Source organism: Ipomoea nil, unplaced genomic scaffold, assembly GCF_001879475.1.
Source record: "Ipomoea nil cultivar Tokyo-kokei standard unplaced genomic scaffold, Asagao_1.1 scaffold2704, whole genome shotgun sequence".
Lineage (NCBI taxonomy): Eukaryota > Viridiplantae > Streptophyta > Magnoliopsida > Solanales > Convolvulaceae > Ipomoea > Ipomoea nil.
The window spans coordinates 192,501-216,492 of record NW_017619132.1 but is presented as its reverse complement, the minus strand read 5'-3'; the positions used below and the strand labels follow the sequence as shown (position 1 = coordinate 216,492).

Here is a 23,992-nt window from a genome sequence, read left to right as displayed (position 1 = left end):
ATCAACCCCCCCCCCCTCCCCCCTCCTCACCCCCTCAAAAAAAGAGCCACAATCTGAGTACTTTTTTTTTTTTTTTTTTTGGTATTTTGACTATTAAAAGTAAAAATTTTAAATGGTTATCTCCTGCCGGAGTTAAGTCCTTCCACGTTGCTCAATTAACTTGGGTTCCTCTCTCTGCTTATAGTTATTCACTCAATTGCTTAATTTCATTGATTATTATGATATGTTATATATTTTGATGTTCTTAGCTTTTGTTTATCTTCATATATGTCGCGTATACAGAGGGGAACGACGAAGAATTATACACTCAGCATGTGAAAGGACGATTTTACTCCTTCATTTGACGTTCACTTAACGAGCTTGTGACAGAATGACAAATATTGACAAGATTTTAATGGTCAAGTGTCGAGATTGTCTAAATTAAAAGACGAAGACCAATTGTGAAAAATCACTATACTCAAATGATATTTGCTGGAATTAACTATTTTTTAAGTAACTAAAAGAATTCATAATTACTACTGATGGTGTACATGGAGTAAATCTTACTATTGTATAATAGCCTGCAAACAACATAAAAGAGTTATAATGCAATTGAAAGGTTATGTATGACAGTCTAATGGTAATGGCAAAAAGGTGTTCATATTTAAGTGACGACTAATGGAGTATGATTGGATATAATTAAAATGTATTTTCATAATAATATTTTAATCTTTATACTATTATTTTATTTTCATTCCTAATAATTAGAGTACTCCCCATATCAAATAAGTAAATTGAATACCTATTTTATGTCTACAAAATTATAATTCATTCCCTCCATAATTCTTTCCTCCCAACCAAATATAAAAGAGCATTCACAGGCAAGAAGAAAAACCCAGCCAGCGACAGCCGAACCTAAACGGCTAAACCCCGCGTCGACACTGTTCTTCAGGGCGCAAGCTAGGCTTCTGCAAAGCCAGGGGCACAGATGGATTCGGAGTTACCAGTAGAACCGCAATCTCTGAAGAAACTGAGCTTCAAATCTCTGAAGCGCGCTCTCGATATATTCTCTCCTCTCCACGGCCACTTTCCCCCTCCCGATCCGGAAAGGTACTCCTTCAAACTTAATAAAATACACATATTTATTTCATATCTGTAGCCCTAATTGTGATATTCATTCGTTTATTTGTTTATTTTGCTTGCAGCAAGAAGATTCGAATAAGTCATAAGGTCAGTTGATAATAATAAGATAGGAGATTTCTGTTCTAGTGATAATGCTGATATTTATTTATTTATTTTAGTTTAGTTTCTATGGGATTTGTGCAAAATCGTGCTGCATTTTTATGGGTGTGTTTTCACTTGATGATTAAGCTAAATCTTGAGTATGGAGCTATAGTAAGCAAAGCAGCTCATTCTAATTCAAAGGCAGCTGCCCAAAATCAAGCTCAAAAGGCTTCTGCTCCTTCAAATGCCCTTGCTCTTCCAGGTATAGCTCTTCCTGTTGGATTTGGTAGATTTTTAATTGGTATTGCCATGGTACCTGTTTTGAATGTGTTGAATGATATACAAAGAACCTTTACCCTTTCTACATCAACCATTAAGATTTGGCAGGGTTGATCCATTTATCATAGAGAAATTCAAACTGTATTATTAAAATGAGTAAGGTGGTTCTGTTGTTTTAATTGCATTTGGCCTCACCTGGCAGGTCCAGAAAATGCAAGAGACCCACAGAAGGGGGTGCCTAAAAACGAGTTAGCTCTCGGTCCATCTTTGCAACCAAAGAGCGCGTATGTTATACTTTTTTTTTTTTCCTCATTCCTTATGTTTTTTTTTGCCTTTATTTTTGGTATTCCATGTTTGTTCTTTTGTTCTAGTTCCTGAGTCATGTTCTTTGTATTAAATTTCATTGGATATGCCTCCTAAGTCCTAACAAGGTTGCTCTTGTCTCATGTATGCTTTCAATATGAAATGGAAAACAAGTCATACGATTCTAATGATTCACATTCACTTGTCATTTTTTTTTTTTTTTTTTTTTTTTCCATTTACAGATCGGATGGGTTCTCAGGTAGAAGTACTGCAGTTATTCCTTCACAACACACTTCATCAGAAAGGTTGCAGTCATATATCCTTATATTCTCTGCAGTATTTTCCTTATACTAGATGGATTATCAGGCATTAGCCTGATTTGTTGTATTCTGAATTTTCTGTTCAACCTTCTCTCTGAATTTGTTGGTTATTTTTAGTCATTGGTTTAAAATGATATAGGCCATCCTATATAATACTGAAAAAAATACTATTTTATTTGTTCTTCTTTCAGGAATCTTTCTACTGCTGCCATAATGGAAAGAATACCAAGTAAATGGCCACGTCCTGTGTGGCATCCTCCCTGGAAGAATTATAGGGTAAGTAACTTGAGCTCCTTTCTTAGGGAGGTGGAGATCTGCAACTCACTTTCTCCCGTAAGAATGATTAAAAAGTATGATTGTTGCTCATATTCAATAGACTGAGCGGTATAACAACACCGCCCCCCCCCCCCCCCCCTCACACACACACACACACACACACAGTCTTCTTGTGTAACTTATCCTATCATTATTGTGTTATTTTTCTTGGGTTGTCAGCTTTTCATGTATGATTGGCAATTGATGGATGTTTCATGTTTGAATTTAATTTGCTTAAATTATATTCTTGGTTGCATCTGTCCTTGTGAAAATAGGTAATGCAGTGTATTCTTTGTTCTGATATTTCTATTTATTTTAATGTATAGGTGATCAGTGGGCATTTGGGTTGGGTGCGGTCTGTTGCAGTGGACCACAGTAATTCATGGTTTTGTACAGGGTCAGCTGATCGGACTATCAAGGTAGGAAACTCAAAATAATCTTTTTGGTATGGGCCAGGCAGGGGCTGGATTGGACATGCTAACAAAAAATTTATTTGGTTCCTCTATTGTGGTACAAGATTTGGGATTTAGCAACTGGAACGCTAAAGCTGACTCTTACTGGCCATATTGAACAAATAAGAGGTTTGTTTTACAAATTTTGTTGTATTATGGAATATTTGTTGTTGATGCTTTTTTTTTTTTGGGTGCTAACTGGACATGGCAAAAATAAGAACAGAAAATTCCAGCAGAGTATTAACAACTATCACTCTTTATAGGCCTTGCTGTTAGCAATAAGCATACCTACATGTTCTCTGCCGGTGATGATAAACAAGTAAAATGCTGGGACCTAGAACAAAACAAGGTTGGTTAAGATCTAAGAAATGAATCAAGCCATTCTGGTATAAATCATGGTCAAGAATGTGCTTACATAATAGTCACACTTTTTGTGTCATAGGTGATTCGGTCTTATCATGGACATTTAAGTGGTGTTTATTGCTTAGCTCTTCATCCCACCATTGATGTCCTGCTCACTGGGGGTCGTGATTCTGTCTGTAGGGTATGTTGTCTCTTAAAAGAATGCCATCCAGTATTCTAACTTTTGCTATATTTGAGCCACTTGAATTTCTATAAATTTGGTCATAAAATTCTGTATTGCTTATTTTGATGATTTTTCAGGTCTGGGACATCAGAAGCAAGATGCAAATACATGCTTTGTCGGGGCATGAGAACACTGTCTGCTCTGTTTTTACTCGACCAATGGTAAGCTTTTTTTCTCATCTATTTTTTTTTTTTATTGAGGCATTTAATTATGCTTAGTCACATTTAAGGCTTGAGACTAGGTCAGATAATTGTATAATTATTGCCATGCTTTCACTTTTTCTAATTGGTTTATCTGTGGGCTAACATTAATTAATCCAACATTTTAATTATGCCTTTTCAGGATCCTCAGGTCATCACTGGTTCACATGATTCAACGATAAAATTCTGGGACCTAAGATATGGTATTATTTTATGGATATTGACACCGTCTAACTTTCTAACTCACTTTTATGGTTACTGGTGATGATTGTGTGTGCCTGGCAGGTAAGACTATGGCAACACTCACACACCACAAGAAATCTGTGAGGGCGATGGCTTTGCATCCAAAGGAGTATGTATATGCACTTTTTTTTTCATTAGCCTTTCAACAAACTTTCTCTTTAGTTCCTCATTTCTGGGCTCACATATGACTGATATCCATTTCTTTGCTCTAGGGATGCTTTTGCGTCTGCCTCCGCTGACAACATAAAAAAATTCAACCTCCCCAAAGGAGAATTTTTTCACAACATGCTGTAAGATTTGTGGAATACCCTAATTTTCATCTATGTGGTATTTTGAAGCATTATTGTTTTCTAATACGGCATTATCTTGTTACAGTTCTCAGCAGAAAACAATCATTAATGCAATGGCTGTTAATGACGAGGGTGTTATGGCTACAGGAGGTAAGAATTTTGAACTTTGCATTTGAGTTTCATGATGTTAAATTTCCAACAGAGGGGGAAGGGGTTGTTCAACTCTGAGTACTGTCCAATTTCTATTCTTTGTGGTGAAATTCATTCCTTCAATTTCTGTTTCTTTTACTGTACGAAGGTGATAATGGAAGCTTGTGGTTCTGGGATTGGAGGAGTGGCCACAATTTCCAGCAATCACAAACTATTGTTCAACCTGGTATGCCCCCTACCCTAGGCTCTGACCAAGTCCATTAATGTCTATTAATGTGTATATATATATATATATATATATATATAATTTTATTTAAATACAGAAAATACTATATTGATTTGCTGTATCTTGTGACAGGGTCATTGGAAAGCGAAGCTGGCATCTATGCGCTCACCTATGATGTAACTGGTACAAGGCTTATTAGTTGTGAGGCTGACAAGACCATAAAGATGTGGAAAGAGGATGATAATGCCGCCCCAGAAACTCACCCTCTTAATTTTAAGCCCCCAAGAGATATCCGCCGCTTCTGATGACGTTCTGTTATGCTTCCTTCCCTTCAGCGTTCTCTGATTGTTGGCCATATATATTTCAGCTGCTTTTTGACTGTAGTTGCACTTGTGTTAACAATATACTCCACAGAAAAGCACAATCCAAAACATTGTATTCGTAGCTTTTTATTATGTGTATTTGAAAGAATAGTTCTCTTACCAGTATAAGAGGATGGTTGAAAATCCATTTATTTTGTTCTACAATCTACAAGTCTTGAATGTGAGATTACTCTTATAAGTTATAAAAGAAGGAAAACTTGTCTGGCGTAGCACTTAGCCAAGAACTTGATCCATGGCATTCAACAATCTTATGAGCATCAGAATTTGAACACATTCTAGTTTTAGATAGATGAACAAAAAGTCTTACCCAATAGGGCCCAACCGGGTTCGAACCGGTGACCTATTGATCTGCAGTCAATTGCTCTACCACTGAGCTATGGACCCTTGTTGAGCAATAGAATTTCAGGATTTTTAGAAATTGTATGTGGTACTCAATAGAGTAAATGAACAAAACTTCTTCACTAATTGTAGGGCCCAACCGGGTTCGAACCGGTGACCTATTGATCTGCAGTCAATTGCTCTACCACTGAGCTATGGACCCTCGTTGAGCAATAGAATTTCAGGATTTGAATAAATTGATTATGTTTTACTCAATAGAGTAAATGAACAAAACAGAACAAAAATTTCTTCACTAATCTAGGGCCCAACCGGGTTCGAACCGGTGACCTATTGATCTGCAGTCAATTGCTCTACCACTGAGCTATGGACCCTCGTTGAACAATAGAGTTTCAGGATTTGAAGAAATTGTATGTTTGACTCAAAACAGAGTAAATGAACAAAAACTTCTTCCAATTGTAGGGCCCAACCGGGTTCGAACCGATGACCTATTGATCTGCAGTCAATTGCTCTACCACTGAGCTATGGACCCTAGTTAATTTTTTTGATCAGAAACGAAATTGGATCGAGATCGTTAATCCTAAATAGTACTTCATACCTTATTTAGAAGTCGGAAACGGTTCCAGACTTCCAGTGCATTCTTCTTCAAGCAGAAAATTTCAAATAGAAGGAAATGATGGACCCCAAAACTGACAAGCTGGTGAGAAGGACGACTATGGTGGCCACTGCTGTTGCTTCTTATTTCCTTCTCACTGCTGATTATGGCCCCGAACCCAACGCCCTCGACCCTGTAAGTTTCCTTTTTTTGTTAAAAAAAAGTTCATAAATATAAATAATTAGTAATTCTTTACTTACGAAGTATTTAGGGTTTATTTGATGTCTTTGACGTGTGTTTGTTCAACTGTGTTTTGATGTTTGCTTGAATTTAATATAGCGAACTGTTTGGTTAATTGCTTATTTCGATTGTATGTGGAATTTTGCAAATAGGTATTGTTAGGACTGAATTGTGCCTTTTCAGTGTATGTTTTCGTTCCGGGATTTAAATTGGTGTTGGTGGAAGATTTGCTAGTTATAGAGATCCCCTCATTGCATTGCACTTTGTGAGTTATATATATAAAATCAGTTTTTTTGAAGTTATGTTAGCCCGATGAATCTCTGTTTGCAATAATTAGCTTTAAGTAGGCTCTTACAGTAGTAACTATATCTGATCTGTTTGTTGGAACCATGCTGAAGTACGAGAAGGGTTCATGATTTGCTACCTTGGCTGTCACAGTAATCAGAACATACGAATCTTGGAGGCAGCCTTTGTGGATCAAAGAGTTACTTGGTTGGCTTGCAGTGTATTGGAGCTTATTCATCTGGAAAACATAAGCTGGGCAAAAAGCTCACTTTCAAGAATCTTCATAATTGAAAGTTTTCGGGGAAAATACTCTTTTTAATAAGCTCTAGCTTGCCCCAGCAAGCAGCCAAGCACTAACTGTCTTATTTGCTTTCTGGTTCTTGCCAAAAGAATTCTGCTCAGTTATTTGCATTGATTGATAATATGTTAGAGAAAATTAGGTTGCATTGCCAGTAACTGATATGAACTAGTAACTCCTGCTAAATTCAATTTGCTTAGGACGTGCTGAATTTTTTTTGAATCAGCCCTTGTTCTTTTCTTACTAGCTCTTGATGCCTCCCATACTAAAGTTAAACATCAGTGTTCAGAAGGGATCTTGTTAGTTTCAAAATCGGACTTTCCTTGCTTAATTAGATGGCCTTGACCTTCATCTTTGAATTATCACATGTTTTAATTTGTCGGGATGTCTTTAGAAGTGAGATCGTAATTTCATTTTTACTGAAAGGGGGTTCCTTGAAGCGTTTCGAAGAAGTTAAAGCTGTTGGATTGTACACCCATTGTTTTAGCTGCTGTGTGCTGGTTGAACATGAATTCTTGTGGCTGGCCTACTTTAGGAGCACTTTCTACATTCTAGTGAGATAAACCAACTTGTCCTCTCACTTTTCTGCTCTCTTCTTTTACCATGCTTCATCTAGCAAACGATTAGGCAGGAAAAAACATAAAACAAGATTAAGGACACCAGTCTAGTTACTAACATTGGACTTGTGAATGTCTTGTGACTTGCCAATCATACTCATCTTTAAAGGAAGTTTCCATGTATATTTGCCCATGTTTTTGTGCTGTTTCAACATCCCTCACACTTGAATTGCCCCGTCCTGATATTATTCTCTTTTTGCAATGGCAGATTAAAAACGCTATACTTTCAGCAGAACGATCTGTAAAGGAGTTTATCTTTGGACCAAAGAAGAGTGTTGAGGAAAACGAGATTGAGAAAGCCCCAACTGGTGTGGAGAAACACTGAAAGCAGCCTTTTGTTAACTACTACCTTTGCTTATAAAAGAATTTTGTTTGTAGGATTTGCTTATAAAGTTACAACTTTATACTCCGTGACAAAGTTTTGCAGTTGCACACTTTTACTTTAGCTGCTGGAACATAGAGTAGGATGAAGGATGATGCATTTTAGAAACCAAAGAGGGCTTTGACACTCTTTAAAACTTGATACTATAAGACTAATTTAAATTTGGTCATGTGTGTATAGTATAAGACTAATTCGAATTGGTCATGCCTGTAAAGTGGGTATACATATACGAATGGATTCTCTATTTTCAGTTTACCAATTACCCATATTATTGGATTTGAAGTAATTAAATTAAAGTTGAGAAAAGAAATTAAAAATATTGTACATATTTTTAACGTCTCAAATATTATTTGAAGCAAATATTTTTGATTCACTATTAGATATAAATAATTAAATTTGATTACTTTGATTTGAGTTGAATCTGGCAATCGTAATTCTTGTCAGACAAGAATGAGTAGATACTCCGTAATTTTAAGAAGCGGACCACAATACATTTCAAATTTTCAAACGTTTCCTTTTTTCGTTTTTGCATCCTCCGCCCTCTCTTGTCTGCGCAGGCGCTCCTCTCTCTCTCTCTCTCTTCTCCCGTACAGACGCGGTGGCTCCGAGAGTTATCGGGCGAGTCGAGGTGCAGATGTCGGGTCAAACATTGCCCGAAACTCAAGGGTCGCAAGACGAGGAGGAGATGGAAGAGGAAGAGCTGGGGAATCTAGAGGAAGAGGTTACCCAAATGGCTGAGAAAGTAGCAGAGTACCGGGCCACGCTTCCGGATCAGCTCAAGACCACTCTAGCGTCTCTTCTTGCTGCTCAGCGACCTGCACTCCAGATGCATTTCGATGTCGCTTCCCTACCTCAACCCGCCCCTGCCTCTGGTACTTTACTAGGGTTTCCTCATTTCATTTCAATGCGTCTTAAAATTTCAGATATTTCTGCGTTTTTTCATAAATTTGCTATTGGCGTGTAATTTTTGCATTCTCCTCTCACTTTTAGCTGGAAATACTTGCCTAGTATAGTAACTATGGAGTGAGATTTCTAGCTAATTACATGGTATTGACTGTTGATCTGTTGCTAGAAATTGCTAGTATTTGTTAAGTGAGTGCATGACTGCATGCGTGGTTTCTTTGGTACTGAAATATTGATAATTACAGTTCAAGCCAAAGGAGTAAAATTGGTAAAGTTGTGGTTGTTTGCACTTGATAGCACAGTTCTAGTGTCTGAAACAATGCCGGAGTAAAAAATGATTTCATTAATAAACAACAGTAGCTATTGATGGAAGCTGGAATCTTAATCTTGAATTTCTAGTTTCCAAATCTGCCATAGTAAAAAACATTGATTTCTGGATGTTTGTATTTGGGGTCATAATGTTTGTGATTGTTGGTGTTCTATGTGTTCATATTGATTTCACCCTGGCTTACAATGGTCTCCATCTAACAATGATGCCATAGTAAAAAGCGTTGAATTCTAGATGTGTGTAAGCATTTTGGGGTCATAATGTGTGTGTGTGTGTTTTTTGGTGCCTTTGGGTTCATATTGTTTTCATCTTTGGCTTTCAATGGCCTCCATTGGACTTCTGCATATATTCATCGTCTCTTCATTGTGGACAGATTTAGGACCTGTCGAATCTCAAACTTTGGGTTCCTTAACAGAGGAAGAGCAGGAAGAGACGGAGAAAGTACAACTCCTGAAACAGAAGATTTTGAGCAATGCGTCTGCCATACCAATTGTCTTAAAGAGGGTGAAGGAATGTATGTCAAGGATTCATAAATTAGAGTCACACAACGGATTTATCCATCCCGCTTTTAAACGAAAAAGGACCAGCTGATGGTTTTGTACCAGATTTGCTTTCTTGTATGTTATTGTGCTAGAGTAGCTACATACCTTTTGACCTCTAAGGTAGCAGCCATTAGAGAAAGGAATGGCTGGTCTAAGTTGCACGTCAACTGGTGAGTTAAGGGTCATTGTTGTAATTACATAGAAACACCTGTTTGATATCCGTATGTATTATAACCAATTATTCATAACAATAGGGATTAGCAGATGACAATTTTCTGAAAAATTGTAAGCTTCGCTGTTGAGGTTATGATATTTTGTGGTGCTATCTGCAGCACCACTTTTGTTTATTGAATCTTGATTATGTAAAGAGCAATATGATTTGTGTACTTTTTCAATCAAAACCTTAAAAACTTCTCAACTTGAAATTTGTAAGAATTTGTTGTCATCTAAGAATTCAGCCAGTATGTTCATAAATACAGAATTCAGAACATGATATTACAATCATCTTTAAGTACACTTCTTCATGCATTATCTCACAGAATGCAATCTGTGCAGAGATGAATTATATGGCAATAGCTTTACAATCTAATATTACATCATCAGAAGTAGTTTTTGGAACAGAACTACTCACCAATACACCATCCATGTTCCATGCATTTTCAACATCAAATACGACTGTGCTAAGCCCCTTTCCGATAATAAAGATCTTTTTTCCGATTGCTGCAACCCTACATGGAGGCTTTGTCAATAGAGGTGACAATCTCCCCATCGCAACCCATTCCCTGCTATCCTTCTGCCACACCATCAGTCTGGTTCCTGAAGTTTGGTCCAACACAAAAAGAGTTCCATCTATAACAACTGCTGGGCCCCGCCAACCCAACACCAAGTCAGAATCTGCTTGTTGCCACTCTCCGGTTGATGGTTCAAAGACGACAGCAGACACAAGAGAAGATGCGGCTTGATAACCAGAGCGAAAGTAAATTTTCCCATCCAAAACAAATGAATCTTCAATATCAGGAAGAATGCTGGGGTGAACATGAGAGCTCCAGCAACTCGTTTGGGGGTCATAAGTGTCCCAGGAATGTTGGTTACTTGATTGCAATCCTAGTCCACCTATTGCATAGAGTTTTCCATCCAAGGTTTCACAAGCAAAGTAGCACCTGAATTACAGTAGAACATTATAATCTCCTTATATCATGATGCTTGTGGTGCTACGAAATGAATGACAAGCTACGTAAATCTATTGGATAATTCATTCCTCTTGCGATAAAGAACTATGACGTGCTAACTAGTAACTAGAAAATGCACCTATACAATAATGGATAATATTCGACTTCCAAAGGTGCAAAGTGAGCAAGATCCAAAGAAATATGAATAGAAATCCCCTCAAGTTCAGGAGCTGCATATAGTTAACAACATTACCTTGCAGTTGACAAGGGAGCGGCTTCATTCCAAGTATTTAAAGCAGCATCATAAACATATACTTCATCAGTAGCATCTTCAATCCAGCCACAGCCACCTAACAGGTATAGTTTCTTCCCCAACACTTCAAAGCCCATGCCTTTTCTCTTCAAGCAGCGAGGCGGAAGTCCTTGAATACACTTCCACCCCCTTTTTAAATAATTGGGGTCCAAGATATAACAACAGAGCTGTTCAGACTTGTCTCTGCAGAGGGCATATATCCAAGCCTCCTCCAGAGAATTCTTTTTTCGGTAAGAGTACCACTCCTCACCACACATGAGGTCTCTCCATTTCTTTGACACGCATTTGAGAACTCCATGATACTTCCTTGGCACCCTTGCCAAGCAGAAAAGAGCAATGTCATTGGGAAGCCCGGGAATCAGGGGCAATTGCTCCAAGAGTTCACTTCCCATAACTTCCACTAAATTACAAATTATAGAGTTTTTACTATGAGAGGGCAGTCAGATCACAACTCACAGATTCTACGCTTGTGCTTCTCAACTGCAAATGGGATAGAGACAAGTCATAAGCTAAGTAAATATGTATATGATAACATTAAAGGAAACCCCAAAATTCAATTCTTCTAGCAACCAAGAACCATGAACTAAAATGGACTTATCACATCAATATTATCCACAAAATTACTTTTCAAACAGAAAGCAGATGCGAAAGCCAGAAATTTTACCCAAAAGATGAGCAAGAAAAATTTCTTTTAACATCAGATTCGGCAATTAAACTCTTCAGCGTGATGATTACGAGTATGTCGCTTAAATCAACCGGAAAATTTGCACCACATTAAAATTAATGTTAAATGCGCAATTCATCTTAGCTTAGGTAATTCCAGATCCAACAAACAGCTGCACGGAGTAATAAGCTAGCAAAAGCTTCATCTTTAATAAACTGAAGTCTAAAATCCAAAACAAAAATACCTACGAATTTGCAAATTGAATGGAATACTGAATCTCATTTTAGGTAAAGACGACGAGAGATCAAGTGAATGTGAATTAAGGAACTGGGAAATTTGCTTATTGTCCTCATGAATGGAAATAACGAAAAACAAATTGCATATTGTGGTCGTCGAAACTGACCTTTTGAAAGAGTTGATATGCAGCTTTGGGTTGCTGATCGGCAACGGGAAGGTATAAGGAGAAACTTTCGGAACAAAGAAAGAACTATACATATATCGGTGGGAACATGGGATGGACTACCAAACAGGCCTTTGTATGGTTGGGTTCCATTTTACATTTGTTAACTCTGGAGAGGTGGAAATGGTAAATAGGAGCAGCATTAGGTTGGCAAATAAATTAGATGTGGGGCTCGATGAGAATTCTTAAATCTATACTATTTGTATCACATCATAATCACAGCTAGATGTTATCAAGATTCAAGGTATCATTCAATTGTTCTATTAATCCAACATAATTTTGTAAGGGTAACTCTATCTGTGAATTTTAAAGGATTTTTTCAGGAAAAAAAAATAAAAATTGAGTGAGATTTTGAACAAATAGGGAATGAAGTTTTAGGGATATTTTTCTCCTACAAATGTAATTTTTTGTGAGATCTATTGTTTGAAAAAATTGAGAAAAATATTCAATTTGCGTGTACCATTGTGTCGTGCCAACTAATTGTGTAAAAAGTTTTTTTTTCCACTCTTTATGTAAAAATCACTTAAAAATCTGAGTAATACTACATGAACTCTCATTTCATACTTTATACTATTTGGCATGCTTTGATTGCCTAATAAAAAGGGTTGGGCCATGATTTTTATACATTATTTTTTCTTCATCCAATCAAAATTAAGCATTTGGTGGGAGTAAAAATTAGGAGTGTAATTTGGGGGGTAGATGTAACATTTTTTAAAAAAAACCCAACTAATGTTGTTGCTTTAAGTTTTGTTTTACTAACAACTGTATGGTGTAGGATTCGTAGTACAAGGGGCTACTATGAGTAGTTTTCGACGTGCACAAACTCAGTAGAATTTGTAATACAATGGACTACCTTGAATAGTTCTCGACGTGCACCAACTCATGCTTAAATCAACTGTCATCTTGATTACCCACGCAATATAGCTAACCAAGTGATTCACAATTGTTCTTTTTGGATGGCTACTAGATAACTAAAATGATTGACTATGAATCCTAATTAATCTTTTTATTTTATACTCCAAGACTATGTATCATAAATCTTTTTTATTTTAGTTGAAATTCACCTATTTTTAAATCTACTAAACTAGCTTACTAGTTACTACCCATCCATTGTGCTAAATTTTGAATTGAGTAGAATGGGTCTATAACGATTTAAGAGTGGATAAACTAAAGTAAATTTAGAAAGTTCTAAATTGGGATTAAAGTGCAATGGAACTTTAAAGGGTCAAAATAAGATTTATAAAATGATAGGGGTTTGTATGCTACTCCTAATAAATGAAGGGGCAAATGGAATTGTTTTAGGTCCCATACTCTTTATGCAATAGTGGTATGACCCCAAAGCGTAATACTGTTTTCCTCAAAAGCCCTAATCCTGAAACCCTTCCCAGAACCCCACTGAGGCACTCACAATCACAGCTAGAACCCTAGAGACGTCTCTGCTACAGATTCAGCGAAAATGTCGATGTCGAAGAGTTCGAAGATGCTCCAATACATCAATTATCGGATGCGGGTCACGATCCAGGATGGTCGTCAGCTGGTTGGCAAGTTCATGGCGTTTGACCGCCACATGAACCTCGTTCTCGGCGACTGCGAGGAGTTCCGGAAGCTTCCGCCGACGAAAGGCTCGAAAGAAGAGCGCGAAGACCGCCGCACTCTTGGTCTCCTGCTCCTCCGCGGCGAAGAGGTCATCTCCATGACTGTTGAAGGCCCTCCTCCTCCCGATGAGTCCCGTGTTAAGGCTACTTCCGCTGCGAATGCTGTTCCGGGACCCGGTATGGGTCGTGCCGCTGGCAGAGGTGTTCCCACTGGACCAATGGTTCAGGCGCAGCCTGGACTTGCTGGCCCAGTTCGTGGCGTTGGTGGGCCTGCTCCCGGAATGATGCAGCCTCAGATATCACGGCCTCCTGTGCCTCAGGTTTCAGCTCCGCCGATCAATTACCCGCCTCAGCAGCCGCCTATGGTGAGACCACCAGGCGGAGGGCCACCAATGGCGCCTCCGCCGCAGGCCATGATGGGTAGACCTGGTGGGCCGCCAATGCCCCCTCCACAGTTCCGACCGGGTGCTCCTCCTCAACCTGGGCCATTCCCTCCCCAGTTTGGACAGCGGCCTATGATGCCTCCACCTCCGATGATGAGGGGTCCACCTCCTCCTGGTGCTCCTCCAAGACCAGGTATGCCTGGAGCCCCGCCCTCACAACCTCCTCGCCCTGGTATGCCACCTCCACCCCCAGGTGGGCAGGTTCCTGTCTATGGACCACCTCGTCCTGGAATGCCACCTCCCCAGAATCAGCAGTAATATACTCAGTATGTACCATCAATCGAGCCATTTTAGTAGATGTTTGATCAAAGCCTTAGTGTAATCAATCTTATTAAGTAACTGTTGGATTTTAGTGAGCCTCTCTGTAGTGGTATGCATATCTCCTATGTCGAATTGGTTCAAGGTTCCTTTTTGGATTTGAGTTTACCTTTATATGAGACTTGTTTTTAAATTTCTGATAATCTTTCCTTCTTGTCTTTCAAGACCTCTTTAAGGAGAATGATAGTAATTTTAAAATCTCAAGTTTAGGCTCAGATGCACTGGTAGCACAGGCCCTTCCCAGACAATTGATGGACTTTCATTTCCCTCACCCCTATGCCCATGCTAACTATATATAAGGGAATATATAAACACAGACAGCTATAATATGAATTGAAAATGAATTTTTTCTGATCAGCAGGATATAGTGATGGGGTAAATAATAACTAGTGCTGCCTGAGCATGCAGTTCATTCAGGTTGAATAGTAGGGATGTTTCACTGTTGCATGAAACTTTCTTCAGTCATACATGATATATTTTTTGCTAATAGCCTAATACAGTATGTTATTGATCAGTCAAAACCTGCTAATATATTGACAGAATTCAACGGAACTTAATCTTGTTTAGGAGATGTATGTGCACCATTTTAACATGGAATTAGTTTATTATACATCCTCTTGCAAGAGAAAATAGGTGCTTTTTCTCATCTCCCCTACTCCTTGTATTATGTGTTATCTGCATTTTGTATTGTAGATTTTGTGCAACTGAATGTTGCATATAGGTTGATGTTGAAACTCTGTTTTGCTGGTGGTTGTTTGCACCACCTGCAATCGCACATTTATATACAGGCCCAGGATTAGTTAACGAAGAATGTAATATTGTCTTACTATTGGATTATGCTTTGAGTGTGTAGTTGAAACTTGGGAATACTATGTTCTCTGCCCTTTTGGTAGTGTGCTGGCTTTTGAGGATATATGATTATAATTAGACATTTCATTGAATGATAAAGGGCGCTCCTTGCCCAGGCTGTTGGCCCTGTCACTTTTGCAGATGCAGTAGATAGTATGAACTGAACTAATGAAACTGAGCTAAGAGCATATGAACATGGTAGGGAAACAAGTTCTTAATATATGAAATGATATGAATCCAATCATGCATCGGCTTTGCCTCCTGCTGGAATTTCACTACTGTCGCAACAGACAGATTTAAGCCAACTGATATTTGGATTGATATTCAAACACTCATCTTGCACATTGAGAGTTTCTTTGCAACACTCATCACTGTATGTACAAGTCCATGAATATACATGTTCTACTGATTCATGCTGGCTCTTGCTTGTGCATGTTTCCAACACTTTCTCCACTGTAGGGCAGTTGTCTGCACTTTTACTCGGAGGTGGTGGTGGTATGGTTGGATTCTCGTGCACAGGCGGAGTTAGGGTTGGGTCCTCTTTCACGTCATGTGGTGTTGGAGTTAGGGTTGAATTCTCTTGCACATCATGTGGTGTTGGGTTCTCGTGTGCCTGTGGTGGTGTTGGGTTCTCATGTGCTGAATTCTCTTGCACATCATGTGGTGTTGGGTTCTCGTGTGCCTGTGGTGGTGTTGGGTTCTCATGTGCTGCCGCTGGCCATGGGGGTATGTATTGTTCACAGGTATAGCGGCAATGGTACAGTGGTGGAAGATTGATGTTCCTCCACTGAGTTAGTATGTCCTGTACTCTGTTTCTAACAATATCAGCAATCCTTGGGTCAAAATTGTCATAGAAATCCTCTGGCGGGAGCCAAGGAGAATTGTAGATTGGAGGGGGTGGTGGTGGGAATTCATATGGATTCCATGCAGATGAATAAGATGTGTTGTTGGTGGGGCTTGAAGTATTGTCAGCTGAAGGTAGGCTATGTGAGGCGGAGGAGTGAAGGATAAGAACCAGACTTACAATTAAACCTTCGATCATATTCAAATGTAGGTACGGAATGCAATGAATGAACAAAGTGTGGTGATGGGGTGTATGCACTATGCCGTGTGCTCTTATAGTGAGAATGTAATATGGGTTTTGTTACGCCTTGGTAAGGTTAGACATCATATCATGCCCTTTGCATGCTTATTCTCATTACATAATAACCGGAAACATACACTTTTTTCCCTTCTATTTATCCGAAACCATATTTAATCTACTTGTACAAATGTCAAATACTTACAAGAAGGTCGTGTAACTCAACTTCATAGCATTTTGTCCCAGGCTAGGCTTTCATCAAAGCTATGGTGTGATGGGGTTAAGGTTTTTACTTTACAGATGTAACAAGTCGCAGCCTGTAAAGTAAAGTATATTGGGAAGTTTGGTATGGCCTGGATGATTGAGAATTTGAGATGGGCCAGAAGGAACATGCATGGCTCAGTAACAATTGAGTGCATACATCATTTGAATTGAAGCGCCTATTCACTTGTCACACATTTATATTTGCCATTTACAAATTGAAGAGCTAGGCCAAACAAATTAACCTTTCAGAATATAATGAAATTTACACTTGTTATTTTATATCCATCATTAACCTTATAGATAATAATATAATAAAGATTATTGATAGTAATGAATAAGAGTAATTTGATTTATTATTATTGTGCATTTACAAGAGCACAATCCATGATGAGTCATCAACATTACTGAAAAAGAAAAAGGAAAACCTGAAAGGAATAGGGTACATCCCATGATGATGACGGCACATCCTCCTGTCTTTTTTCATTTCCTCTCTTTCCAGAAAATTCTCTTTACCTCTAACCTACTCCCTCTCAATTACCCAACAACAATAACTGCCAAAATACTTGCTTAACATTTCAACTTCATTGCTTTGCTTTTATTACCTTCCTTTTCTATTTTACTCCACTTATCTTTCATTCTTGTCTTGTTTTGTCTACTACCATAATTTACACACAACAAAAATTTTAAAACATTTACAAAATAGCTTATACCTGTTTAATATTCAATTATGTTAAGTGTAATGAACCTTTATTAGTTGTTAAAAAGGAAGAAATTGAGCAACTGAGTATAATTACGTACTGTTCAAGCTAAGACTTAATTCGATTATTAGTTTTGGGAGAAGATTTGTACGTCATGTAGATGATTATTACTAGGGGGGTTAAATTGTTTACATCAGAAAAACACAAGCCAAGGGGGTAAAGGGTAATTTCGAAAGCTTTCTTGAGCCAGCCATGCCATGGTTTCTCTGTATAAAGGCATCATCTTGGCACCACTTTCACCACAACTAAACAAAGCAAATTAGTTTACAGATCAGAGATCTTCAGAGAGAATGGAAGGGAAAGAGGAGGATGTGATGGTGGGAGCAAACAAGTTCTCTGAGAGGATGCCATTGGGAACCTCAGCACAGGGAAAGGACTACAAGGAGGCACCACCAGCACCACTGTTTGAGGCTGGGGAGCTGCACTCATGGTCTTTCTGGAGGGCTGGCATTGCAGAGTTCATAGCCACTTTCTTGTTCCTCTACATCACTGTCTTGACTGTCATGGGTTACTCTAGGTCTAAAAGCAAGTGCAACACTGTTGGTGTTCAGGGCATTGCTTGGGCTTTTGGGGGTATGATCTTTGCACTCGTTTATTGCACTGCAGGCATCTCAGGTACCTCTCTCTCTCTCATCTCAAGATCGATCTCAATAATGTTAAAGATTGGCAAGCAACTTTAATATATTTGTGGAATTGTGGTTTAATTGGATGAATATTGATCAGGTGGACACATAAACCCTGCAGTAACATTTGGTCTGTTTCTGGCAAGGAAATTGTCCCTAACAAGGGCAATTTTCTATATTGTGATGCAATGCCTAGGAGCCATCTGTGGCGCAGGGGTGGTGAAGGGCTTCCAGCCATCGCTGTATGTGAGTAATGGCGGAGGGGCCAACGTGGTGGCTCATGGCTACACCAAGGGTGATGGGCTTGGTGCCGAGATCGTTGGAACCTTCATCCTTGTCTATGTCGTGTTCTCTGCAACTGATGCCAAGAGAAATGCCCGAGACTCCCATGTCCCTGTAAGTACTATATCTATCTATCTAATTAACTCCATCAAGCTAATTAAGCTAAGGTTGAATTGCATTATAATATTGCATCAATATAATCCTGCAGATATTGGCTCCTCTCCCAATTGGGTTTGCGGTTTTCTTGGTTCACTTGGCCACCATCCCCATCACAGGGACTGGCATCAATCCTGCACGTAGCCTTGGCGCTGCCATTATCTACAACAAAGATCACGCTTGGGATGACCAGGTGATCCATCCATCTGAATTCTGAATTCTGATGATGAGTAACATACATTATTTCTTTAATTTGTTTTCCCATGATTTAATGCATGGCTGAGGATCACATTTCTTGCTCTGATCTCTATCTTGGTTGTTTTGACAGTGGATATTCTGGGTCGGACCATTCATCGGAGCTGCACTGGCCGCCCTTTACCATCAAGTTGTCATCAGAGCCATCCCATTCAAGACTGGAAACTAACTGAACAACCATCTTCCTTAATTAGCTTGCTTGCACTGTACTACTTTTCATTCTATCTATCTATACTTTCTACTGTCTAATTTTATCCTTGTGGTTTGATATTGGTTATCAATGAATGGAATGGAATGGAAGCTAGGAAGATGTTGATTATATTGTGTATAAAGCTACTCTCTAAACTATTGGGCTGCTAAACAACTTGATTGCTGTTATATATATTGGATGGGCACATCAACTTACTACTTTGGTACTAAGATTATGTAATTCGAAGATTTGAGTTATCCATCTTGGATCAGATATTAATAGAGTTTAGTATCATTTTGGTTAATTATAGTGACATTTTTTTTTGTTGATGTTAATTAGTTTTTAATTTAAACAAAAGAAAATAGATTACATGAACATAGCTCATACCGAGCTAATAATATTAAAAAATAAATAACTCCGATCAAATCATTTAAAGATTGATTTAACTCCTGAAAATTAATAAAAACTTATGAATATAATTAATTTCTTTATACATGCACATACTATAATTTCAATACTTACTTAGAAACTTAATTATTCATTCACTTTATATAATCCCCAGTTCCATAAATACTTTAAATTGTTAATAAAAAATTCACTCTCCACTTCCATTTGCCGGCAACTCTCGCAGAGTCCCAGGGTAACGCTTCCAAGCGCGGAGGGGCATTACTGGAATACTATCTGAGGGAGCGAGGGAGAATTAAGTGCCGCGTGTCCCATTCTCGTCCTTTTATTGCGGAGGGTCGTTTCGACGCCACTAGAGATTTTCCCTTTATTTTATGATTTTTTTTTGGTCTCCCGCTTTTTTGATGATTAATCATCAGAAAAAAATATATGTACTGAAATTCGAAGACGAGGAGGAGCAGTTACTCTCTGCCGTCGCTGGTTATCCTCTTCGAATCTTCGAGAAACTGAAAATGGTGTAGTTAACTTCAGCTTCACGAAGTTCGCTGCTCCGTACCGCTTGTAGTTTCCGGCGACAATGGCGATCGGCGCTGTTGTTTCCAATAGGCATTTCGGACCCTTCAACGCTTCAGGTACTGCTTCTATTTTGTCTTTCATTTACGTTTGTTATATGTTTTATCGCATGTAATTGGAGGAGTTTTGAATATAGTGAGTGGAAATATTATTGGAGTTTTGTATTCGAGTGCGTACACCGATTTTATCAAATGATATTTGATGAGTAAATCTGGTTTTTGTGACGGAAGTATTGAAGTGCTGTTCTCATCTTTGCTGAGTACCGTCGTCGAACTGTTCCACCTTCGGCACTCGAATTAACTTACTGTATTTGAGTGCGTACACCGATTTTATCAAATAATATTTGATGAGTAAATCTGGTTTTTGTGACGGAAATGTTGAAGTGCTGTTCTCATCTTTGTTGATAGCGGTTTCGAACTGTTGCACCTTCGGCACTTGAAATAACTTACTTGTATTTGAGTGCATGCACCGATTTTATCGAATGATATTTGATGAGTAAATCTGTTTTTTTGTGACGGAAGTGCTGTTCTTATCTTTGCTTCGTTTCTGAGTAGCGATGTCGAACTGTTGCATCTTCGGCACTTGAATTAACTTACTGAATAGGAAACTATTTTTAGATTTTGAAACTTCAGTGGATGTATTAATGTTGAAGGACGATGGTAGTTTCAGTAGTTAGGCCTAGTAATTTCCCATGGAATTGGCACTTGAATTAACTTACTGAATAGGAAACTATTGTTAGAAAACTTGAGTGGATGTATTAATGTTGAAGGATGCTAGTAATTTTGGCCTAGTAATTTCCCATTGAATCCGCACTTGAATTAACTTACTGAATAGGAAACTATTTTTAGATTTTGAAACTTGAGTGGATGTATTAATGTTGAAGGACACTGGTAATTTTGGCCTAGTAATTTCCCAATGATTTGGCACTTGAACTAACTTACTGAATGGGAAACTATTTTTGGATTTCGAAATTTGAGTGGATGTATTAATTTTGAAGAATGCTGGTAAATTTGGGCTAGTAATTTCCCAGCTGATTGAATATGGATTTGCTGCCAAACTTAAGATAATTTTCTTCATATCAACAGCCACTTGGAGGCCTATATATTGGACCAATTCATATGGAGCCTAGACCATGAGAAGAAGGCTTAAATTTATTTGAATTCAATCATGACAGACACAAGATTCCAATCTGACCAATCTTTTCGAATCATTTCCTTTGTGGCAACATCTGCAAAATTTTGTAATGCCCTTCAGAAAGTCCCAAGAATTGTGACCTTTTTAGCATATTTTCGCTATTTGATACATTCAGGAGATATAGTAGTTTAGAATCCTTTTTATTACATTTACATACATTGACAGTACAATATTCTTTTCCAGGTAGAGTATGTCAAGGGAAAAAGCCTGTTTATCTTGGACTGCAATGTGGCTTTGCTGCTCCACAGTACATACAAAGGACCATATTATACAATAAGCTGTATCTATCGAGAATAGGCTGCTCAAGCCCTCGTCTTCATTCTATTGGCTTTCTGAATGGTAAACCATTCAGGTCAAATCCATCACTTAGGGTTGAAGCCAATGAAGGTAACAAATTCAGTAAGGAGTGTCACAGCATCAATTCTAGACGACAATTTAGAAGATGCAAAAATCATCTTTCCTTTGGCAGACGGATACAGCCAAGAATGTTGGATAATCCTAGTATTATTGATGGTCAAAGCCGGAAAATAAAGCATGCAACTGTAAATAGGACCAAGGTTGACTATAGATCTGAGGACTATGAGATAACAGGGGAGTTAGACTCTCTTGTCTTACCAGAAGGTGAGGCTGCTTTGGTGGAAGGAACTGAGCAAGACAAACCTTGGTGGCAGGAGTTCCCAAGACGATGGGTGATAGTACTGCTCTGCTTTGCTTCCTTTTTGCTATGCAACATGGACCGTGTGAGTGCTTCTCTTTGTGTTTCTGATATGGCTTTTATTTCCTGTTGAATGTCATTCTACCCAAATGACTTGAGGAATCTCCTTAAACTTTGAGATTACCTTTACAGTTTTTCCCCCTTGAAGTTTAAAATATTTCTTACATTGGTCCCATGTTAGATGGAAAATTATGAAGTGACCATTTATTATGGTGCTAACTCATCTGAATTTATTATAGGTGAACATGAGCATTGCAATTCTTCCTATGTCCAAGCAATTCAATTGGAATAGTGCCACTGTTGGCCTTATTCAGTCTTCTTTCTTCTGGGGCTATCTTCTCACTCAGGTTTTGTATAATTTTTCAATGTATAGGAATTTTGTTAGTATGAATGGATAGAACTCTGATTCCTAACATCAGAGCTTCCTGAAAACTAGTTGCATGACTGGATACGTACATGACTTGTGATGTATTATTCAAGCTTCAACTGGTATTCAAGTGCAGTGCTAAACTGCTGATTTTGTATTGTTCTGCAGATTGACAATGCTGTGAAATGTTGACATTATATAATGATTTAAATTCTTGAAATGTTAGTTCATCTCAGTTTTGTCAGACTCAAAGCTTTATTCTCTCTCCCATGAAATATATTCATTTATTTAACATCTAGAATTGTGATTAGCATTCCTATTCATTTAGTTATCCATCTATGTTTTACAGATCGTTGGTGGAATTTGGGCAGATAAAATTGGTGGGAAACGAGTTCTGGGCTTTGGAGTAGTCTGGTGGTCGCTTGCAACTGTTTTAACGCCCATTGCTGCTAATATTGGGCTTCCTTTCTTACTTATCATGCGTGCTTTCATGGGTATTGGCGAGGTGAGCCTTGGAACCAAATGATATCCTAAGACTGTTCTGGAACCTAAGTATAAGTTTCTTGTTTCTAATATGGTGTATTCTCCTATTAGGGTGTTGCTATGCCTGCTATGAATAATCTACTATCCAAATGGATTCCTGTCTCTGAGAGAAGCAGATCACTTGCATTAGTATATAGTGGCATGTATCTTGGATCTGTAACAGGCTTAGCTGTATCTCCTATTCTGATTAACAAGTTTGGGTGGCCATCTGTGTTCTATTCTTTTGGTTCTCTTGGGAGCATCTGGTTTGCATTATGGTGGAGCAAAGTAAGGTTTCTCTTGTTCTTCTAGTTTTTTACTATTTCTTATTTCATTCTGTATGCAGCATTCAGCATTTAGTAACCTTTGCATGGTTGATCATACATTTAAGAGGTTGAGCCCAATGGTTGCCTGATTATTTGTGGTTTAATTAATCTTCTGCCGTTGGGGCAGACGGGCAGTACATATGCCCATCTTATAGATTATAGAAGTGAGCTCTAGAGATTCTCAATGTTTTGCTTCTTCCCCAGGCATACAGCTCTCCTAATGAGGATCCAACGCTTACTGCAGCAGAAAAGAGGCTGATCATGGCTGGCAGCACCTCAAAAGAGCCAGTCTCTACTATTCCATGGAAACTTATCTTGTCAAAGGCACCTGTCTGGGCCCTCATTATCTCCCATTTCTGCCATAACTGGGGAACATTTATACTTTTGACATGGATGCCCACGTACTATAACCAGGTATAATCTGCCTGCCATACTACAGCATCAAGAATATAGGGCTTCCCCTTTTAGTCTTTCTTTCCCATTACAATACCCATAACAGTGAGAAGTCAAGAAGTTCACGACCATAATTTATTGTAGTTAAAACTTGTATTTTAATCAAGCATCATGCATTTCTCTTTTTCTCTACAGAGATTGGTGAAAGTTCAAAACTTATTGGGTGAAACTTACATGCCAGTTTTTTCATATAAATATTTGGGACGATGGCACTTTTAGAAGAAGCTAACGTGTTTTCTCTTTCACTGGTTTATTTAGGTGTTGAAGTTCAACCTTACTGAATCTGGACTATTCTGTGTATTGCCATGGCTGACCATGGCTATCTTTGCAAATATAGGTGGTTGGATTGCAGATACACTTGTGAGCAAAGGACTATCTATAACATCAGTCCGCAAGGCAAGGAAGGATTTACTTTTTCTTCTCTTTAGGACAATTGTGTATATATATTGAAGTTGGAGGTGGCGGGAAACATATCATTCTATTACAAGAGGAAGCCTAACTGAAGTTAATTTTGCAGATTATGCAATCAATTGGATTTCTT

General features: G+C 38.4%; 8 protein-coding genes and 4 non-coding genes across 17 annotated transcripts in view; 6 read left to right on the top strand and 6 right to left on the bottom strand.

The window, feature by feature from the left end:
* The first annotated feature begins 823 nt into the window (after positions 1-823).
* Positions 824-5,094, top strand: LOC109156196 (protein pleiotropic regulatory locus 1-like). Its single transcript, XM_019304078.1, has 17 exons — positions 824-1,089; positions 1,185-1,209; positions 1,351-1,465; positions 1,685-1,766; positions 2,028-2,090; positions 2,297-2,381; positions 2,747-2,839; positions 2,938-3,001; positions 3,136-3,221; positions 3,315-3,416; positions 3,536-3,619; positions 3,801-3,861; positions 3,944-4,010; positions 4,114-4,191; positions 4,277-4,341; positions 4,490-4,567; positions 4,700-5,094. The coding sequence occupies exons 1-17, from the start codon at positions 968-970 to the stop codon at positions 4,870-4,872; spliced, it is 1,443 nt and encodes a 480-aa protein (XP_019159623.1). The 5' UTR covers positions 824-967; the 3' UTR covers positions 4,873-5,094.
* A 168-nt stretch (positions 5,095-5,262) lies between these two features.
* Positions 5,263-5,334, bottom strand: TRNAC-GCA. Its single transcript has one exon. It is a non-coding gene; the product is annotated as a tRNA-Cys (tRNA).
* An 85-nt stretch (positions 5,335-5,419) lies between these two features.
* Positions 5,420-5,491, bottom strand: TRNAC-GCA. The gene has a single exon. It is a non-coding gene; the product is annotated as a tRNA-Cys (tRNA).
* A 97-nt stretch (positions 5,492-5,588) lies between these two features.
* Positions 5,589-5,660, bottom strand: TRNAC-GCA. Its single transcript has one exon. It is a non-coding gene; the product is annotated as a tRNA-Cys (tRNA).
* An 86-nt stretch (positions 5,661-5,746) lies between these two features.
* TRNAC-GCA lies at positions 5,747-5,818 on the bottom strand. Its single transcript has one exon. It is a non-coding gene; the product is annotated as a tRNA-Cys (tRNA).
* A 52-nt stretch (positions 5,819-5,870) lies between these two features.
* LOC109156017 lies at positions 5,871-7,894 on the top strand. Its single transcript, XM_019303789.1, has 2 exons — positions 5,871-6,076; positions 7,530-7,894. Exons 1-2 carry the CDS (start codon positions 5,960-5,962, stop codon positions 7,644-7,646), a joined length of 234 nt encoding a protein of 77 aa, XP_019159334.1. The 5' UTR covers positions 5,871-5,959; the 3' UTR covers positions 7,647-7,894.
* Positions 6,452-19,084, top strand: LOC109156013 (aquaporin PIP1-1-like). Its single transcript, XM_019303783.1, has 5 exons — positions 6,452-6,464; positions 17,646-18,005; positions 18,114-18,409; positions 18,504-18,644; positions 18,780-19,084. Exons 2-5 carry the CDS (start codon positions 17,681-17,683, stop codon positions 18,873-18,875), a joined length of 858 nt encoding a protein of 285 aa, XP_019159328.1. The 5' UTR covers positions 6,452-6,464; positions 17,646-17,680; the 3' UTR covers positions 18,876-19,084.
* LOC109156016 lies at positions 8,154-9,821 on the top strand. The gene is made up of 2 exons (XM_019303788.1): positions 8,154-8,575; positions 9,308-9,821. Exons 1-2 carry the CDS (start codon positions 8,338-8,340, stop codon positions 9,523-9,525), a joined length of 456 nt encoding a protein of 151 aa, XP_019159333.1. The 5' UTR covers positions 8,154-8,337; the 3' UTR covers positions 9,526-9,821.
* On the bottom strand, positions 9,916-12,160 carry LOC109156011 (F-box/kelch-repeat protein SKIP4). Of its 4 annotated transcripts, none has more exons than XM_019303781.1 (4): positions 12,026-12,160; positions 11,623-11,811; positions 10,899-11,438; positions 9,916-10,636 (listed from the first exon to the last, which is right to left on the bottom strand). In XM_019303781.1, the coding sequence occupies exons 3-4, from the start codon at positions 11,348-11,350 to the stop codon at positions 10,039-10,041; spliced, it is 1,050 nt and encodes a 349-aa protein (XP_019159326.1). In that variant the 5' UTR covers positions 11,351-11,438; positions 11,623-11,811; positions 12,026-12,160; the 3' UTR covers positions 9,916-10,038. The 4 variants fall into 4 exon arrangements, with proteins under 4 accessions (XP_019159326.1, XP_019159327.1, XP_019159324.1 ...); XM_019303782.1 differs by having other exon boundaries at positions 11,623-11,794; XM_019303779.1 differs by lacking the exon at positions 11,623-11,811 and having other exon boundaries at positions 12,026-12,159.
* Positions 13,423-14,581, top strand: LOC109156014 (small nuclear ribonucleoprotein-associated protein B'-like). The gene has a single exon (XM_019303784.1). It carries the CDS (start codon positions 13,539-13,541, stop codon positions 14,376-14,378), a length of 840 nt encoding a protein of 279 aa, XP_019159329.1. The 5' UTR covers positions 13,423-13,538; the 3' UTR covers positions 14,379-14,581.
* Positions 15,354-16,505, bottom strand: LOC109156015 (leucine-rich repeat extensin-like protein 3). Of its 2 annotated transcripts, none has more exons than XM_019303785.1 (2): positions 15,951-16,505; positions 15,354-15,881 (listed from the first exon to the last, which is right to left on the bottom strand). In XM_019303785.1, the coding sequence occupies exons 1-2, from the start codon at positions 16,327-16,329 to the stop codon at positions 15,529-15,531; spliced, it is 732 nt and encodes a 243-aa protein (XP_019159330.1). In that variant the 5' UTR covers positions 16,330-16,505; the 3' UTR covers positions 15,354-15,528. The 2 variants fall into 2 exon arrangements, with proteins under 2 accessions (XP_019159330.1, XP_019159331.1); XM_019303786.1 differs by having other exon boundaries at positions 15,975-16,504.
* A 643-nt stretch (positions 19,085-19,727) lies between the features above and the next one.
* Positions 19,728-23,992, top strand: part of LOC109156180 (ascorbate transporter, chloroplastic-like) — a 5,420-nt gene continuing 1,155 nt past the window's right edge. For both annotated transcript variants that reach the window (XR_002049970.1, XM_019304052.1), the window contains exons 1-8: positions 19,728-19,933; positions 21,252-21,808; positions 22,023-22,130; positions 22,500-22,655; positions 22,745-22,960; positions 23,203-23,412; positions 23,710-23,847; positions 23,969-23,992. The exon at positions 23,969-23,992 is cut by the window's right edge and continues 78 nt beyond it. Coding sequence is in view for 1 of the 2 variants with exons in the window: in XM_019304052.1 (XP_019159597.1) it covers positions 19,879-19,933; positions 21,252-21,808; positions 22,023-22,130; positions 22,500-22,655; positions 22,745-22,960; positions 23,203-23,412; positions 23,710-23,847; positions 23,969-23,992 (1,464 nt within the window). In the remaining variant the exon portion in view is untranslated. The remainder of the gene's footprint in view (positions 19,934-21,251; positions 21,809-22,022; positions 22,131-22,499; positions 22,656-22,744; positions 22,961-23,202; positions 23,413-23,709; positions 23,848-23,968) is intronic.